General features: G+C 38.8%; 1 protein-coding gene and 1 pseudogene across 2 annotated transcripts; both read right to left on the bottom strand.

Annotated features, from left to right (window-relative positions):
• Positions 1-360: 360 nt before the first annotated feature.
• Positions 361-16,553, bottom strand: LOC308103050 (E3 ubiquitin-protein ligase TRIM35-like; the record flags this gene model as incomplete). Its single annotated transcript, XM_080452899.1, has 3 exons — positions 361-564; positions 645-779; positions 15,168-16,553. 3 exons carry the CDS (start codon positions 16,551-16,553, stop codon positions 361-363), a joined length of 1,725 nt encoding a protein of 574 aa, XP_080309025.1.
• A 390-nt stretch (positions 16,554-16,943) lies between these two features.
• Positions 16,944-18,483, bottom strand: LOC308103051 (nuclear factor 7, ovary-like; annotated as a pseudogene). The gene is made up of 2 exons: positions 17,069-18,483; positions 16,944-16,952 (listed from the first exon to the last, which is right to left on the bottom strand). The product of its transcript is annotated as a nuclear factor 7, ovary-like (transcript).
• Positions 18,484-20,396: the final 1,913 nt, after the last annotated feature.

Consider the following 20,396-nt stretch of genomic DNA (forward strand, 5'->3'; position numbering starts at 1 on the left):
TCTTTCATCAGGTAAAACACTGACAAGGGACTGACCTTTTCAAAGCTCTGCTTGCACAACATGGCAGCCTCAAACACTGTCTCCTCCTTTGTCACATTAACATGGTCCCTGGCAAGAATCTCTGTCAGTTTGTCCACAGAGAGAGAGAGGAAATCTTCCTAAGAGCATAATACAGTAGCTGATATATTATGACTCCGCTATACTTCCTGAAATAACCTCTTAATCTCAATATTTCTACACTCATTTGGGTCAGTTGTGGTGTTGACAGGTTGATTAATAGTAATAAAACACCTTTAATATTTGATCAGCCTGTGTGGCTGATCAAATATCTGTATCCTTCAATGTCTGTATCTGTATCCTTCAATGTCTGACTGGCTGATACACAACATTGAAGTGTTTCAGAATGTAATCCATGATGTGCTTCTCCAACGTCTTAAAGGAGTAGGTGTCAGCCAAGCAGTGAATCCCTACACAGTTCTTTTCATCCATGTCACTCTCCATGTAACGACAGCAGGCCTCTTGAACAGCTGTGACATTTAACAAGTGTGCTGCTGCTAGCAGGGCCTGGACCAAATACAATGATATTAAGCACCGATGTTGGACAAAATGGAGACAATGAATAAGATTTAAGATGACAAAATTACCTGCACATTTTGCGTGAAGATGACTACCTCTGAAGTGTAGGCATAGCTCACCAACATCTCCATCACCTGAGGTTCCACATCGATCATGTCAACCCTTTCCTGTCTTGACTCCATCATGCCAGTTGTAAACATTGCCTGTGCAGGTTTAAAATTCTAATATTTGACTTGGAATGTTGATGGTTTAGTCCTTTGTCATTTTTATTTGAGTATTGATTGCATTTAGCATGGGATTTGGCTCACATGAAAGCCAAGACATAATTGAATATATTCAATTAAAAACACCAGATCAACAATGTTCACATGGACAGGGGAACTCCTTTCCTCCACAGCACAGAATCACATTATTCCCTTTTGAGGCAAATACTGTTTAGGCTCTCCAACATCTTGTCGGGATTCGTCTTATCCATGAGCACAAGTCATGCCTCCTCTATCCAACAGGAGGAGCTGGAATAAATAGTCAGTGAGTAACAATTGTTTGGACACATTATGTTTAATTAACACAATACTGTGGCTACATGACAGGAGAACAGGATCTTTAAAGATGTCACGACACACAGGACAGGAAAAATCCTCTTCTGGAAGAGACGACGTGGAAGCCATTTAGTCTCTGAGTGAAGCTACAAACACTCTGAATATACTTGCAGTGCTCATTATGCAGAATGTCCAATTTCACAAAAATAATTAAACAATTAAAGATCGACAAGCTCACAACTCGAAGCGGCACATTGTGAGCTTATAAATCGGCTATTGTTCAATACCCGAAGTATAAAATAGGTTTTAATTGGTTAGTGTATGTATTGTAATAAAACTTATAAAGAATTAAATATGCAAAGAAGTTAGTAAACAGGGCCGGATCTAGGCATAGGCAAGGGGGGGGGCAATGCCCCCCCAAATGCATATTATGTGACAGTAGACAACACTGTAACACTGCATGTCATGTCTACTATTAGCAATACCTGCTGTCTACAATAGCATGTCTACAAGAAACATGACCATTACTGTTTAACTCTCACATTGTTCTTGTACAGCTTTCTAGGTTGATAATAGAGTCAATAGTGACATCTAGTGTAACCAGTGCATCTAAGTGAGAAAAAGTGAACCTGAATCTATGTTACACCCACAGTTATATTGATATGGGGGCCGTGATTACATGCAAAAATACACACCAAAACATGTATATTGTTCTATTCAAATGATATTGAATCATGTCTCAAAACAGTCTCCCTAAACTGGATATCAGAACATTAACACTTTATATGAGCTGAGGTCCATTTGAGACTGAACTGTGTGGCTCATAGAATTGTTAATATTACATCCACATGAGTTTAGCTTGAATGTATTTACTTAGTCTTACTGCTCTGAGTTCATAGCTAAATCACCATGGATGGATTCTATATTGTTCCATTATTATATCATAGTGTTCTAATGTTCCATTATTATATCATAGTGTTCTAATGTTACATTATTATATCATAGTGTTCTAATGTTACATTATTATATCATAGTGTTCTAATGTTACATTATTATATCATAATGTTACATTAATCATCTATGGAGCAGCTCCAGTATGTGTCTCTTGGTGACATCATCACTAGTCTTGTCACTCTGCCTTTCATCTTAAGACAATTAAAACTGATCTGTACAATATAGAAATAAATAATGTCAACTCTTTTAAAGTGAACTTTAACAGTAGCAACAGGACATATTCATATATTTCTGCTGTGTTTTCTGGTAAGTCAGTTAGTTGGTTTAGTCACTTGGCCCTTGACTGAACGTTGTCATCTTTCTCAACAGCTAATACATTAATTTGAATGACATTATGAAGTTATGCCTGTGCTGTGGCCAAGTTGACACCAAAGTATTGTCTGTCACTAGGCAGATCAGAACATAATATGAATAAGTCATATCTGAATACAGAATGTACTAGAGTTATGAATTACTACATTTGTAACAAAATGTAGGCTATTTATCAAAGTTAAATGCCCTATACAATCAGTTTGAAAAGTACGAATGTCTTCGTTTGATTTAAAAAAAATCACACCCAGTGTGAAGTGGGCGGTGTGGTCATCACAGTGGTCATCACAGTGATGGAAGCTCACTTTTAAAAAAAATGTTTTTTTAAGTGCATAGTCCTATTTATAGGTTATTGATTTCATCATGTGTCTCGCTAGCCAATCACAGTGCTGAATAGAGTCAGCCAATAGAGTCAGCCAATCACAGTACAGCTAGGGGTGTACTAATGCTAGGGGTGTACTAATTATGAGCCAATCACAGTACAGCGAAGTGTTTACTAATGAGGTGTCCCAACCCCACTTATAGGGGCGGCTACACCGCCCAAAAATTTGATGTTACAGACAGTCATTATAGAGGGATAACATCAAGGGAATTAGTTTTACTCAAGATATAATATTTTACAATAAAACGTATTTAACCTGGATAGTCCACATATTTGTTGTAAATATTAACTCTTTAGGTAACGTTCAGTGACTCAGACAGGACAACACAGAAACGCTCAGGCAAGAATTCAGCGTTCACAAGATTTAATCCATATTAAAGTCAAGGATCAGAACAGAACAAAAAGTGAAGACTAATGTAGCTGTCAGGGAACAGGCAGAGAATCACAACATGATAATTAGTCGCTCTGGAGCTAAATGCCTAAATTATAAATGGTAAAGGTTGTATTTCTGAGGAAGTCAGAATATATGACTTTGCTGAGCCCTGAAATACCCTTTGTATGTAAAACATGAATTATTGCACATTAATCAGACATTCTGCATAATAAGACAAATAGCCATTCTCTTGCAGTTGGATCCCATCAGAGCCAATGTGCAGTACTTAAAACCCATGAACAGTGTTGGACAGTAACTAAGTACATTTACTCTTGAACCCATGACCAGTGTTGGACAGTAACTAAGTACATTTACTCTTGAACCCATGACCAGTGTTGGACAGCTAAGCTGTCGCACACTCTGCTTAATACAGTAAATTAGTCAGTCAGTAGTGGTACTGTAACTCTCCCTCCTCTAGAATGTTCCCTGAAGTTTACTTTCACTGTGAATCGTGGTTGTTGTTAAAGTCCATTCAGCTGACAGAGTCAGCAGCAGGTTCCAGTGGTCTGGGTCAGTATTTCCTCCTGTAGCTGATGTGGAAAGACAGTCTGTCCTCCTCACTGGAAGTTGTGTTTGAGGGGGGGCGGAGCTTCGACACACCACCACAGACCTGTTGCAAAGAGATACATTATGTAAAACTTCCTGTTGATTTTACTTTTTGACGAACCTTGACCTAAAATGATCAGATTCTGGCTGTGACAGTTATTTTACATAAAGTGTTGTTCAGGTTCAGGCAAACTGACTAGAACATAACTCTCAATATGTCTCTGGTGGTTCAATGTGACTTGTGTCAAAACTTGGTAGGCATCAGAAACAGAATTTATAGTCCCATCAGCTTTTTATTCCAATTGAATATATGACTTTAATTACTTGTAACAGAGTATGTTTGTGCAATTGCAACTTTTACGTTATGAGTATGAGTAAGTATAAAAAACTAGAATGCGTTAAATATATGCCACTTCAATAAACACACTTACAATTACTGACATTTGAATGGGCTTGTTACTAATGTTTATTGTCTACTTGTTACTAAGGTTTATTGTCATATGATATTCTCTTACCTGTAACTTAGGATCCTATACTCCAATGTTTTCTCAGAAGGTCACCGTGAAGAAGAGTGCAGCCTGAAAGTTGAACTGAAATAATAACAGTTGCTTGTCTTGTCTCTGTGTGTCTCTGTGTTCTGTCTCACTCTGAGCACTGACTGAGCAGGACAGTGTGTGTTGTGTTGTGTTGATGTAGGAGTATAAGTAGTAGTGTGTTTAAGCCACAGAGCAGATGCTTAATATATCTGGTGTGTACATCATAGGGTTTATTATCATCCTTATCTTACACCAATGTTTTCTCAGAAACTCTCAGCACAGAATCACATTATTCCCTTTTGAGGCAAATACTGTTTAGGCTCTCCAACATCTTGTCGGGATTCGTCTTATCCATGAGCACAAGTCATGCCTCCTCTATCCAACAGGAGGAGCTGGAATAAATAGTCAGTGAGTAACAATTGTTTGGACACATTATGTTTAATTAACACAATACTGTGGCTACATGACAGGAGAACAGGATCTTTAAAGATGTCACGACACACAGGACAGGAAAAATCCTCTTCTGGAAGAGACGACGTGGAAGCCATTTAGTCTCTGAGTGAAGCTACAAACACTCTGAATATACTTGCAGTGCTCATTATGCAGAATGTCCAATTTCACAAAAATAATTAAACAATTAAAGATCGACAAGCTCACAACTCGAAGCGGCACATTGTGAGCTTATAAATCGGCTATTGTTCAATACCCGAAGTATAAAATAGGTTTTAATTGGTTAGTGTATGTATTGTAATAAAACTTATAAAGAATTAAATATGCAAAGAAGTTAGTAAACAGGGCCGGATCTAGGCATAGGCAAGGGGGGGGGCAATGCCCCCCCAAATGCATATTATGTGACAGTAGACAACACTGTAACACTGCATGTCATGTCTACTATTAGCAATACCTGCTGTCTACAATAGCATGTCTACAAGAAACATGACCATTACTGTTTAACTCTCACATTGTTCTTGTACAGCTTTCTAGGTTGATAATAGAGTCAATAGTGACATCTAGTGTAACCAGTGCATCTAAGTGAGAAAAAGTGAACCTGAATCTATGTTACACCCACAGTTATATTGATATGGGGGCCGTGATTACATGCAAAAATACACACCAAAACATGTATATTGTTCTATTCAAATGATATTGAATCATGTCTCAAAACAGTCTCCCTAAACTGGATATCAGAACATTAACACTTTATATGAGCTGAGGTCCATTTGAGACTGAACTGTGTGGCTCATAGAATTGTTAATATTACATCCACATGAGTTTAGCTTGAATGTATTTACTTAGTCTTACTGCTCTGAGTTCATAGCTAAATCACCATGGATGGATTCTATATTGTTCCATTATTATATCATAGTGTTCTAATGTTCCATTATTATATCATAGTGTTCTAATGTTACATTATTATATCATAGTGTTCTAATGTTACATTATTATATCATAGTGTTCTAATGTTACATTATTATATCATAATGTTACATTAATCATCTATGGAGCAGCTCCAGTATGTGTCTCTTGGTGACATCATCACTAGTCTTGTCACTCTGCCTTTCATCTTAAGACAATTAAAACTGATCTGTACAATATAGAAATAAATAATGTCAACTCTTTTAAAGTGAACTTTAACAGTAGCAACAGGACATATTCATATATTTCTGCTGTGTTTTCTGGTAAGTCAGTTAGTTGGTTTAGTCACTTGGCCCTTGACTGAACGTTGTCATCTTTCTCAACAGCTAATACATTAATTTGAATGACATTATGAAGTTATGCCTGTGCTGTGGCCAAGTTGACACCAAAGTATTGTCTGTCACTAGGCAGATCAGAACATAATATGAATAAGTCATATCTGAATACAGAATGTACTAGAGTTATGAATTACTACATTTGTAACAAAATGTAGGCTATTTATCAAAGTTAAATGCCCTATACAATCAGTTTGAAAAGTACGAATGTCTTCGTTTGATTTAAAAAAAATCACACCCAGTGTGAAGTGGGCGGTGTGGTCATCACAGTGGTCATCACAGTGATGGAAGCTCACTTTTAAAAAAAATGTTTTTTTAAGTGCATAGTCCTATTTATAGGTTATTGATTTCATCATGTGTCTCGCTAGCCAATCACAGTGCTGAATAGAGTCAGCCAATAGAGTCAGCCAATCACAGTACAGCTAGGGGTGTACTAATGCTAGGGGTGTACTAATTATGAGCCAATCACAGTACAGCGAAGTGTTTACTAATGAGGTGTCCCAACCCCACTTATAGGGGCGGCTACACCGCCCAAAAATTTGATGTTACAGACAGTCATTATAGAGGGATAACATCAAGGGAATTAGTTTTACTCAAGATATAATATTTTACAATAAAACGTATTTAACCTGGATAGTCCACATATTTGTTGTAAATATTAACTCTTTAGGTAACGTTCAGTGACTCAGACAGGACAACACAGAAACGCTCAGGCAAGAATTCAGCGTTCACAAGATTTAATCCATATTAAAGTCAAGGATCAGAACAGAACAAAAAGTGAAGACTAATGTAGCTGTCAGGGAACAGGCAGAGAATCACAACATGATAATTAGTCGCTCTGGAGCTAAATGCCTAAATTATAAATGGTAAAGGTTGTATTTCTGAGGAAGTCAGAATATATGACTTTGCTGAGCCCTGAAATACCCTTTGTATGTAAAACATGAATTATTGCACATTAATCAGACATTCTGCATAATAAGACAAATAGCCATTCTCTTGCAGTTGGATCCCATCAGAGCCAATGTGCAGTACTTAAAACCCATGAACAGTGTTGGACAGTAACTAAGTACATTTACTCTTGAACCCATGACCAGTGTTGGACAGTAACTAAGTACATTTACTCTTGAACCCATGACCAGTGTTGGACAGCTAAGCTGTCGCACACTCTGCTTAATACAGTAAATTAGTCAGTCAGTAGTGGTACTGTAACTCTCCCTCCTCTAGAATGTTCCCTGAAGTTTACTTTCACTGTGAATCGTGGTTGTTGTTAAAGTCCATTCAGCTGACAGAGTCAGCAGCAGGTTCCAGTGGTCTGGGTCAGTATTTCCTCCTGTAGCTGATGTGGAAAGACAGTCTGTCCTCCTCACTGGAAGTTGTGTTTGAGGGGGGGCGGAGCTTCGACACACCACCACAGACCTGTTGCAAAGAGATACATTATGTAAAACTTCCTGTTGATTTTACTTTTTGACGAACCTTGACCTAAAATGATCAGATTCTGGCTGTGACAGTTATTTTACATAAAGTGTTGTTCAGGTTCAGGCAAACTGACTAGAACATAACTCTCAATATGTCTCTGGTGGTTCAATGTGACTTGTGTCAAAACTTGGTAGGCATCAGAAACAGAATTTATAGTCCCATCAGCTTTTTATTCCAATTGAATATATGACTTTAATTACTTGTAACAGAGTATGTTTGTGCAATTGCAACTTTTACGTTATGAGTATGAGTAAGTATAAAAAACTAGAATGCGTTAAATATATGCCACTTCAATAAACACACTTACAATTACTGACATTTGAATGGGCTTGTTACTAATGTTTATTGTCTACTTGTTACTAAGGTTTATTGTCATATGATATTCTCTTACCTGTAACTTAGGATCCTATACTCCAATGTTTTCTCAGAAGGTCACCGTGAAGAAGAGTGCAGCCTGAAAGTTGAACTGAAATAATAACAGTTGCTTGTCTTGTCTCTGTGTGTCTCTGTGTTCTGTCTCACTCTGAGCACTGACTGAGCAGGACAGTGTGTGTTGTGTTGTGTTGATGTAGGAGTATAAGTAGTAGTGTGTTTAAGCCACAGAGCAGATGCTTAATATATCTGGTGTGTACATCATAGGGTTTATTATCATCCTTATCTTACACCAATGTTTTCTCAGAAACTCTCAGCACAGAATCACATTATTCCCTTTTGAGGCAAATACTGTTTAGGCTCTCCAACATCTTGTCGGGATTCGTCTTATCCATGAGCACAAGTCATGCCTCCTCTATCCAACAGGAGGAGCTGGAATAAATAGTCAGTGAGTAACAATTGTTTGGACACATTATGTTTAATTAACACAATACTGTGGCTACATGACAGGAGAACAGGATCTTTAAAGATGTCACGACACACAGGACAGGAAAAATCCTCTTCTGGAAGAGACGACGTGGAAGCCATTTAGTCTCTGAGTGAAGCTACAAACACTCTGAATATACTTGCAGTGCTCATTATGCAGAATGTCCAATTTCACAAAAATAATTAAACAATTAAAGATCGACAAGCTCACAACTCGAAGCGGCACATTGTGAGCTTATAAATCGGCTATTGTTCAATACCCGAAGTATAAAATAGGTTTTAATTGGTTAGTGTATGTATTGTAATAAAACTTATAAAGAATTAAATATGCAAAGAAGTTAGTAAACAGGGCCGGATCTAGGCATAGGCAAGGGGGGGGGCAATGCCCCCCCAAATGCATATTATGTGACAGTAGACAACACTGTAACACTGCATGTCATGTCTACTATTAGCAATACCTGCTGTCTACAATAGCATGTCTACAAGAAACATGACCATTACTGTTTAACTCTCACATTGTTCTTGTACAGCTTTCTAGGTTGATAATAGAGTCAATAGTGACATCTAGTGTAACCAGTGCATCTAAGTGAGAAAAAGTGAACCTGAATCTATGTTACACCCACAGTTATATTGATATGGGGGCCGTGATTACATGCAAAAATACACACCAAAACATGTATATTGTTCTATTCAAATGATATTGAATCATGTCTCAAAACAGTCTCCCTAAACTGGATATCAGAACATTAACACTTTATATGAGCTGAGGTCCATTTGAGACTGAACTGTGTGGCTCATAGAATTGTTAATATTACATCCACATGAGTTTAGCTTGAATGTATTTACTTAGTCTTACTGCTCTGAGTTCATAGCTAAATCACCATGGATGGATTCTATATTGTTCCATTATTATATCATAGTGTTCTAATGTTCCATTATTATATCATAGTGTTCTAATGTTACATTATTATATCATAGTGTTCTAATGTTACATTATTATATCATAGTGTTCTAATGTTACATTATTATATCATAATGTTACATTAATCATCTATGGAGCAGCTCCAGTATGTGTCTCTTGGTGACATCATCACTAGTCTTGTCACTCTGCCTTTCATCTTAAGACAATTAAAACTGATCTGTACAATATAGAAATAAATAATGTCAACTCTTTTAAAGTGAACTTTAACAGTAGCAACAGGACATATTCATATATTTCTGCTGTGTTTTCTGGTAAGTCAGTTAGTTGGTTTAGTCACTTGGCCCTTGACTGAACGTTGTCATCTTTCTCAACAGCTAATACATTAATTTGAATGACATTATGAAGTTATGCCTGTGCTGTGGCCAAGTTGACACCAAAGTATTGTCTGTCACTAGGCAGATCAGAACATAATATGAATAAGTCATATCTGAATACAGAATGTACTAGAGTTATGAATTACTACATTTGTAACAAAATGTAGGCTATTTATCAAAGTTAAATGCCCTATACAATCAGTTTGAAAAGTACGAATGTCTTCGTTTGATTTAAAAAAAATCACACCCAGTGTGAAGTGGGCGGTGTGGTCATCACAGTGGTCATCACAGTGATGGAAGCTCACTTTTAAAAAAAATGTTTTTTTAAGTGCATAGTCCTATTTATAGGTTATTGATTTCATCATGTGTCTCGCTAGCCAATCACAGTGCTGAATAGAGTCAGCCAATAGAGTCAGCCAATCACAGTACAGCTAGGGGTGTACTAATGCTAGGGGTGTACTAATTATGAGCCAATCACAGTACAGCGAAGTGTTTACTAATGAGGTGTCCCAACCCCACTTATAGGGGCGGCTACACCGCCCAAAAATTTGATGTTACAGACAGTCATTATAGAGGGATAACATCAAGGGAATTAGTTTTACTCAAGATATAATATTTTACAATAAAACGTATTTAACCTGGATAGTCCACATATTTGTTGTAAATATTAACTCTTTAGGTAACGTTCAGTGACTCAGACAGGACAACACAGAAACGCTCAGGCAAGAATTCAGCGTTCACAAGATTTAATCCATATTAAAGTCAAGGATCAGAACAGAACAAAAAGTGAAGACTAATGTAGCTGTCAGGGAACAGGCAGAGAATCACAACATGATAATTAGTCGCTCTGGAGCTAAATGCCTAAATTATAAATGGTAAAGGTTGTATTTCTGAGGAAGTCAGAATATATGACTTTGCTGAGCCCTGAAATACCCTTTGTATGTAAAACATGAATTATTGCACATTAATCAGACATTCTGCATAATAAGACAAATAGCCATTCTCTTGCAGTTGGATCCCATCAGAGCCAATGTGCAGTACTTAAAACCCATGAACAGTGTTGGACAGTAACTAAGTACATTTACTCTTGAACCCATGACCAGTGTTGGACAGTAACTAAGTACATTTACTCTTGAACCCATGACCAGTGTTGGACAGCTAAGCTGTCGCACACTCTGCTTAATACAGTAAATTAGTCAGTCAGTAGTGGTACTGTAACTCTCCCTCCTCTAGAATGTTCCCTGAAGTTTACTTTCACTGTGAATCGTGGTTGTTGTTAAAGTCCATTCAGCTGACAGAGTCAGCAGCAGGTTCCAGTGGTCTGGGTCAGTATTTCCTCCTGTAGCTGATGTGGAAAGACAGTCTGTCCTCCTCACTGGAAGTTGTGTTTGAGGGGGGGCGGAGCTTCGACACACCACCACAGACCTGTTGCAAAGAGATACATTATGTAAAACTTCCTGTTGATTTTACTTTTTGACGAACCTTGACCTAAAATGATCAGATTCTGGCTGTGACAGTTATTTTACATAAAGTGTTGTTCAGGTTCAGGCAAACTGACTAGAACATAACTCTCAATATGTCTCTGGTGGTTCAATGTGACTTGTGTCAAAACTTGGTAGGCATCAGAAACAGAATTTATAGTCCCATCAGCTTTTTATTCCAATTGAATATATGACTTTAATTACTTGTAACAGAGTATGTTTGTGCAATTGCAACTTTTACGTTATGAGTATGAGTAAGTATAAAAAACTAGAATGCGTTAAATATATGCCACTTCAATAAACACACTTACAATTACTGACATTTGAATGGGCTTGTTACTAATGTTTATTGTCTACTTGTTACTAAGGTTTATTGTCATATGATATTCTCTTACCTGTAACTTAGGATCCTATACTCCAATGTTTTCTCAGAAGGTCACCGTGAAGAAGAGTGCAGCCTGAAAGTTGAACTGAAATAATAACAGTTGCTTGTCTTGTCTCTGTGTGTCTCTGTGTTCTGTCTCACTCTGAGCACTGACTGAGCAGGACAGTGTGTGTTGTGTTGTGTTGATGTAGGAGTATAAGTAGTAGCACCTCCCTTTTGTCTTGGAGTGGAGAAACACCTCCTCCCACCTCCTCTCAGCTCTCCTCCAATTAAACTGCAGTCAGGGCCATTTCAATGTGAAAGGCTCATAACAAAAGCCACCTTAATGATGATGGTGATGGGCCATCAGCAGAGAAACATTTACATAGACACAAGTTTCAATGTCCTTTGCTTCATTAACATGTTGAATGTTTTTCTTTGCCAAAGAAAGCAAACCCAGAGTTGTCAGTATTAATGATTGATAAAGTTCTTAGTTGTGCAACACAATTGTCATGTTAGATTATAAAAAGGTTAGCCGAGTGGAATGTGAATCTAATACAATTTCATGTACCAGTATACAAGTTGTTGGACATTACCTTTTTTCATTTTAGAAAACGTGCAAAATGCTTTTGGAACAATAGCATATTAATGGCAAGTCATTTTCTTACATTCACAATTCATAATTACACCATTTTACAATCGATAGCCATGTTTAAACATTACCCACTTGACTTGTAGTCATTTTCACAGTAGTAGCCTAACTGTATTGATAATTGTGTCATACTTTGCATAGTCAAGTCAATTTCAAACATTTTCATGTCAAGGACAATTGATTTGATTTAGCTGCTTCTGTCCCAGGATCCCCCATAAGATTTGTGTTGTTCAAACTTTATAAGATTATTCCACATTTTTCACAGATGTTCACAATTCTTCTTTTTATTTGAAGAGCCGATCTACAAGCTCACAACACGTCACATCACAATGCTTTCTGAACTTGTACATCAGCTATTTTCTAAGCGTATCTGCACGGCACACAGAACGGGGGAATGTTAACAAATAATTCACTTTCTGTACCTTTTAAATGTGGATGAGTTTAAGTCCTGACCTGCTAAACACATGAGATGCACCAAACACATTTATTTACATTCCCTTCAATATCCAGTGCAACATTTTGTGCAGATATTATACATCTGCATACTATATTGTCACCTGAGGTATACTATATGTTCATGTTTATATATTCAAGATATATAAAGACATACAACACATAAAAGATCATGAATATTAGGAGCAGTAAAAGTATATTTACAGAAAAACACTGGGGGTCATTTATTTAGGCAAGCTAGAAGACTTTTCTAGGTCCAGTTGCAAATTCCAGACAGGTGCTCTTTTATGGTGGTTTTGAAGGAGGGTAGGAAGCCACACTCTTTGATGGCTGTTGATTCATTCATATTCATTCTACTAGTATGCCACCATAATAGTAAAATGAATTCATCCCCATGTTTGTGCCGAATCTGGGTGGAATGAGATCCGTTGAGCTCCCTCTGGTGTTCTCTTTCCTCTACCCTGAGCCATCCCACCCTAGCATATAATGAACAGGGGTTAGGTGAGTCCTATGTGTGGGTTTAGAAGTAACCTGATCAGCTACTTTTGATAGATCTGAAGTTGTGTTTTTAATTCCTTTGAGATGCTAGAGCACCATGAGGTGCATGCAAAGTCAAAATTACATTGGATGAGTGCTCCATCTAGTGTCCTCAGAGCATTCCTACTGACCAACGAGAAGGCCCTGCCAAAAGTCTTGTTCTTTGGTTGACTTTCTTGATTACTTCTGTTTCCATTTTTTCATTCTCTAAAATGCAACCCAGGCAGGTAATTAAAATGTTTTTTTCAACCTGCACTTTGTCCTTGTCTCAGACCAGGAGTGCAGAGTCATCGTAGGCCCTTTAATAGGCCTACAATTTGCCATATTAAAGGGATATTTCACTTTAAAAAAAAGTATTGGGTCATTTTATCGTCTATTCAGGCTTTTGTGAGCCCCCCAGACAGTGTCCTTGTCTCAGACCAGGAGTGCAGAGTCATCGTAGGCCCTTTAATAGGCCTACAATTTGCCATATTAAAGGGATATTTCACTTTCAAAAAAAGTATTGGGTCATTTTATCGTCTATTCAGGCTTTTGTGAGCCCCCCAGACAGTTTTTAAGTTGCTTGGTTCAGTATTTAGATATGATATTCATTTTATCAGACCCTTCCTATACAAACCCATTATAACTACATTTTTAACATGTCAGATTAATCAAAAACACCCTTCCTTGGTTCTGGTGACTCATCCTGCCCTCCTAATACGTGAGGGGCCCCTTTTCATTTATTTAATTTAAAATTTGTATTGTATCCCCCCCCCCCCATAAAACAAATATTACAAATAAATGAAACAAGTAATTGAAAAAACACAGTCTCCTGACTGACGTTACAATGGGTTTGTATAGGAAGGGGGCCTGTCTGATAAAATTAATATGAAATATCTAAATACTGAATCAAGCAACTTAAAAACTGTCTGGGGTGCTCACAAAAGCCTGACTCCCTTCCTTGGGTATAGCTTATTGGATCTTGTTTAGTCGATACACTTATTTGTTTTAGCTCATGCTCATTTGATTTAGCTATTTTGTCTCATCTGTTTAAGGAAATAGGTAGCTGATATATTGCACTTTTACCTTAGCGCTAGGTATACTCTTGGTTGCTTGTTTTTGCAGAAAATGCACTAAAGACTTCTGGTGATTAGTAGTTTTCGTTCCCTACCTATGTTGAATACACACTAAATGACTGTAATGTAATGTAATGATAAAAGAGGATTTCTGTGAAAGCTATTGATTATATACTGACAGGACAAGCATTGTGTTTATTTCTACAGAACTGGGACAACGCTGTGGTTTGTTTTCATATTACCATGTATGTACCTAGCCAGTGTGTGTATCTAAAGTGAGATTAAAGTGAATCTGAATCTATGTTACACCCACAGTTATGTTTATATGGGGGGTCGTGATTACATGCATAATACACACTAAAACATTGATATGGTTCTATTGCATGAGTATTTATACCTTGAACCCCAAATAGTTTAATAATAACCATCACTAGAAACAATAGGTGTGATCCATAAAAACATGACAACCTTTTCTGTTCACGGTCCACCCACCTGACCACTTAACACCATGTGCAGATCTGCAGGCTTACAACTTTAACATCTGCTATTTTTGAAATTGTTGGAAAAATATCGAATTTTAATCGAATAATTTTGAACATTTAAACATAAATCTTCTCTTCTAAGCCTAGAAGAGAAGATTTAGAGAATATTTGGTGCCAGGGACCCTAGAATCTAGGGGACGGGGTCCCTGGCACCAAATATTTGAGGATGGTCCCAGGGACCAATGCATTTGGGGGTCCTTGACATGAAAAGGTTTGAGAACCACTGCTTTAGGAAACACTTGTCAATGTGACTATCATTGACCACAACACAATCATATATACAGATTCTATAACACTGAGTAATACCCCCCCTTAGGCTTTACATTTCTTATCATCATCATGTCTAACTGCATTGTTCCACAGTTACACTGATCTTCCCTGGTAACATCCTCAGAGGGACAGTGTCATCTGTAGTATCATCACCAGTGCTAAGGTATGGAAAGAGTGTGTCAGTATCAGGATCAGAGAATGACAGCTTTCCTTCATTCCAGTCCAGTTGGACTCTGATCCTCTGAGGATTCTGCTCCAATGAGAGAACAGTGTCTGACCCTGATGAGGAGCGTTCTGTGTATTCACCTTCATCTAACTGTATTGCCCAGTATTGACCCCCTCCGGCAGTATTGACTCCCTTCCTCGGGTAAGACTCTGCTAACACACCCACTTGCCAGTTTGTATTGTCTCCAACCTCAACATCCCAGCTGTGAGTCCCTGAGTTAAAGCCCTCAGAACCCAGGACATAGCCATAGTGGTCAAACCTCTCTGGGTTGTCAGGAAGCTGCTGTTCCTCTCCACCTCTCACACTGGTCAGATCATCAGACAGGGTGTATTCTGGATGGGCAGTGTTGGGGTCCAGAATGATAGGATTGTAAGAGACAATGTCCTTCATCTTGTCCCAGACTCTGAAGGTCAGGTTGTCCAGGTGTTTGGTCACGTCTATCAAAGCCCCTGAGACCAGCTGTGGGTCCTGCGGTGTGAACTGGACTCTTGCCATTGTGGTCTTGTAGTTCTGCAAGAATGAGATGTGTTCAGCTCTCAGCTCCTCCTCTATGGCTTTGATGTTGTTTGAAAGGCTTGATATGTCTCTGTTCAGGACCTTAATCTTCTTTTTCATCATCTGACTCTTATGTTGCTGTTCATCCCTCAGTGCAGTGATGCTGGCCTCCTCTTCCTCTTGTAGAAACTGATGAAACGTCTTAAACTGTTCCTTAATCTGCCTCTCTGCTTGTCGGGCCTGGACCTTAATGTGTTTTGCTGTTCGGTCACTTTGCTTTTTAACTTCATTAAAGACCCCCAGTTTCTCCTGTAAAGGCTTCAGTAATGTCTGGACTTCCTCCTTGTGATCCAGAGCAGCTTCATCGATGGGTCTGAAACTGTGGCTGGTGTGTTTTTTAGAATCGCGACAGATAACACACACTGGCTGTTGACATTCCAGACAGAACAGCTTAAGTTTCTCAGCATGCAGACTGCAGAGATCCTCAGACCCAGATGAAGTTCTCTTACGTATTGAAGCTCTCCGTCTCTCCTGTATGAAGGCCTCACACAGGTTCTTCAGAGCCAGGTTACGGGGTAGATGATCTGTTGAATGTATTTCCTTACAAACTGGACATTCCTTTATTTCCTTCTGTCTCCACCATTCTTGCAGACAAGCTTTACAGAAGCTGTGGCTACATGACAGGAGAACTGGATCTTTAAAGATGTCACAACACACAGGACAGGAATAATCCTCTTCTGGAAGAGACGACGTGGAAGTCATTTAGTCTCTGAGTGAAGCTACGCACACTCTGCTTAATACAGTAAATTAGTCAGTCAGTAGTGGTACTGTAACACTTCCTCCTCTAGAATGTTTCCTGAAGTTTACTTTCACTGTGAATCGTGGTTGTTAATAAAGGCAATTCAGCCTCTGCTATTTTTGAAATTGTTGGAAAAATATCGAATTTTAATCGAATAATTTTGAACATTTAAACATAAATCTTCTCTTCTAAGCCTAGAAGAGAAGATTTAGAGAATATTTGGTGCCAGGGACCCTAGAATCTAGGGGACGGGGTCCCTGGCACCAAATATTTGAGGATGGTCCCAGGGACCAATGCATTTGGGGGTCCTTGACATGAAAAGGTTTGAGAACCACTGCTTTAGGAAACACTTGTCAATGTGACTATCATTGACCACAACACAATCATATATACAGATTCTATAACACTGAGTAATACCCCCCCTTAGGCTTTACATTTCTTATCATCATCATGTCTAACTACATTGTTCCACAGTTACACTGATCTTCCCTGGTAACATCCTCAGAGGGACAGTGTCATCTGTAGTATCATCACCAGTGCTAAGGTATGGAAAGAGTGTGTCAGTGAAAGTGTGTGTGAAGGTGTGTATGTGTGTGTTAGTATCAGGATCAGAGAATGACAACTTTCCTTCATTCCAGTCCAGTTGGACTCTGATCCTCTGAGGATTCTGCTCCAATGAGAGAACAGTGTCTGACCCTGATGAGGAGCGTTCTGTGTATTCACCTTCATCTAACTGTATTGCCCAGTATTGACCCCCTCCGGCAGTATTGACTCCCTTCCTCGGGTAAGACTCTGCTAACACACCCACTTGCCAGTTTGTATTGTCTCCAACCTCAACATCCCAGCTGTGAGTCCCTGAGTTAAAGCCCTCAGAACCCAGGACATAGCCATAGTGGTCAAACCTCTCTGGGTTGTCAGGAAGCTGCTGTTCCTCTCCACCTCTCACACTGGTCAGATCATCAGACAGGGTGTATTCTGGATGGGCAGTGTTGGGGTCCAGAATGATAGGATTGTAAGAGACAATGTCCTTCATCTTGTCCCAGACTCTGAAGGTCAGGTTGTCCAGGTGTTTGGTCACGTCTATCAAAGCCCCTGAGACCAGCTGTGGGTCCTGCGGTGTGAACTGGACTCTTGCCATTGTGGTCTTGTAGTTCTGCAAGAATGAGATGTGTTCAGCTCTCAGCTCCTCCTCTATGGCTTTGATGTTGTTTGAAAGGCTTGATATGTCTCTGTTCAGGACCTTAATCTTCTTTTTCATCATCTGACTCTTATGTTGCTGTTCATCCCTCAGTGCAGTGATGCTGGCCTCCTCTTCCTCTTGTAGAAACTGATGAAACGTCTTAAACTGTTCCTTAATCTGCCTCTCTGCTTGTCGGGCCTGGACCTTAATGTGTTTTGCTGTTCGGTCACTTTGCTTTTTAACTTCATTAAAGACCCCCAGTTTCTCCTGTAAAGGCTTCAGTAATGTCTGGACTTCCTCCTTGTGATCCAGAGCAGCTTCATCGATGGGTCTGAAACTGTGGCTGGTGTGTTTTTTAGAATCGCGACAGATAACACACACTGGCTGTTGACATTCCAGACAGAACAGCTTAAGTTTCTCAGCATGCAGACTGCAGAGATCCTCAGACCCAGATGAAGTTCTCTTACGTATTGAAGCTCTCCGTCTCTCCTGTATGAAGGCCTCACACAGGTTCTTCAGAGCCAGGTTACGGGGTAGATGATCTGTATTTCCTTACAAACTGGACATTCCTTTATTTCCTTCTGTCTCCACCATTCTTGCAGACAAGCTTTACAGAAGCTGTGGCTACATGACAGGAGAACTGGATCTTTAAAGATGTCACAACACACAGGACAGGAATAATCCTCTTCTGGAAGAGACGACGTGGAAGTCATTTAGTCTCTGAGTGAAGCTACGCACACTCTGCTTAATACAGTAAATTAGTCAGTCAGTAGTGGTACTGTAACACTTCCTCCTCTAGAATGTTTCCTGAAGTTTACTTTCACTGTGAATCGTGGTTGTTAATAAAGGCAATTCAGCTGACAGAGTCAGCAGCAGGTTACAGTGGTCTGGGTCAGTATTCCCTCCTGTAGCTGATGTGGAAAGACAGTCTGTCCTCCTCACTGGAAGTTGTGTTTGAGGGGGGGGGGGGGGGGGTGGAGCTTCGACACACCACCACAGACCTGTTGCAAAGAGATACATTATGTAAAACTTCCTGTTGATTTTACATTTTGACGAACCGTGACCTAAAATGATCAGATTCTGGCTGTGACAGTTATTTTACATCTATAACTGTCTTGTTCAGGCAAACTGACTAGAACATAACTCTCAATATGTCTCTGATGGTTCAATATGACTTGTGTCAAAACTTGGTAGGCATCAGAAACAGAATTTATAGTCCCATCAGCTTTTTATTCCAATTGAATATATGACTTTAATTACTTGTAACAAATCAGTAGTATGTTTGTGCAATTGCAACCTTTACTTAAGTATAAAAAACTAAAGTCTTCCACCACTGAGTAGAATGGTCGGTAGAATGAGTGAAATATATGCCACTTCAATAAACACACTTACAATTACTGACATTTGAATGGGCTTGTTACTAATTCAATTACTTTATGTAAAAATTGCCAACAAATTCAGAAGATTATAAGGTTTATTGTCATATGATATTCTCTTACCTGTAACTTAGGATCCTACTCCAATGTTTTCTCAGAAGGTCCTGTGAAGAAGAGTGCAGCCTGAAAGTTGAACTGAAATAATAACAGTTGTGTGTCTCTGTGTTCTGTGGTCTGTCTGACTCTAAGCACTGACTGAGCAGGACAGTGTGTGTTGTGTTGTGTTGTGTTGATGTAGGAGTATAAGTAGTAGCACCTCCCTTTTGTCTTGGAGTGGAGACACACCTCCTCCTCCCACCTCCTCTCAGCTCTCCTCCAATTAACTGCAGTCAGGGCCATTTCAATGTGAAAGGCTCATAACAAAAGCCACCGTGGAGATGATGATGATGGGCCACCATCAGAGAAATATTTACATAGACACAGGTTTCAATGTCCTTTGCTTCATTAACATGTTGAATGTTTTTCTTTGCCAAAGAAAGCAAACCCAGAGTTGTCAGTATTAATGATTGATAAAGTTCTTAGCTGTGCAAAACAATTGTCATGTTAGATTATAAAAAGGTTAGCCGAGTGGTATCTGAATCTAATACAATTTCATGTACCAGTATACAAGTATTTGGACATTACCTTTTTTCATTTTAGAAAACGTGCAAAATGCTTTTGGAACAGTAGCATATTAATGGCAAGTCACTTTCTTACATTCACAATTCATAATTACACCATTTTACAATCGATAGCCATGTTTAAACATTACCCACTTGTAGTCATTTTCACAGTAGTAGCCTAACTGTATTGATAATTGTGTCATACTTTGCATAGTCAAGTCAATTTCAAACATTTTCATGTCAAGGATAATTGATAACTGCTTCTGTCCCAGGATCCCCCATAATATTTGTGTTGTTCAAACTTTATAAGATTATTCCACATTTTTCACAGATGTTCACAATTCTTCCTTTTCTTTGAAGAGCCGATCTACAAGCTCACAACACTTCACAATGCTTTCTGAACTTGTAGATCAGCTATTTTCTAAGCGTATCTGCACGGCACACAGAACGGGGGAATGTTAACAAATAATTCACTTTCTGTACCTTTTAAATGTGGATGAGTTTAAGTCCTGACCTGCTAAACCCATGAGATGCACCAAACACATTTACTTACATTCCCTTCAATATCCAGTGCAACATTTTGTGCAG

The sequence above is a fragment of the Gymnoscopelus braueri genome (assembly GCF_963280865.1).
Source record: "Gymnoscopelus braueri genome assembly, chromosome: 16".
In the NCBI taxonomy this organism is placed as follows: domain Eukaryota; kingdom Metazoa; phylum Chordata; class Actinopteri; order Myctophiformes; family Myctophidae; genus Gymnoscopelus; species Gymnoscopelus braueri.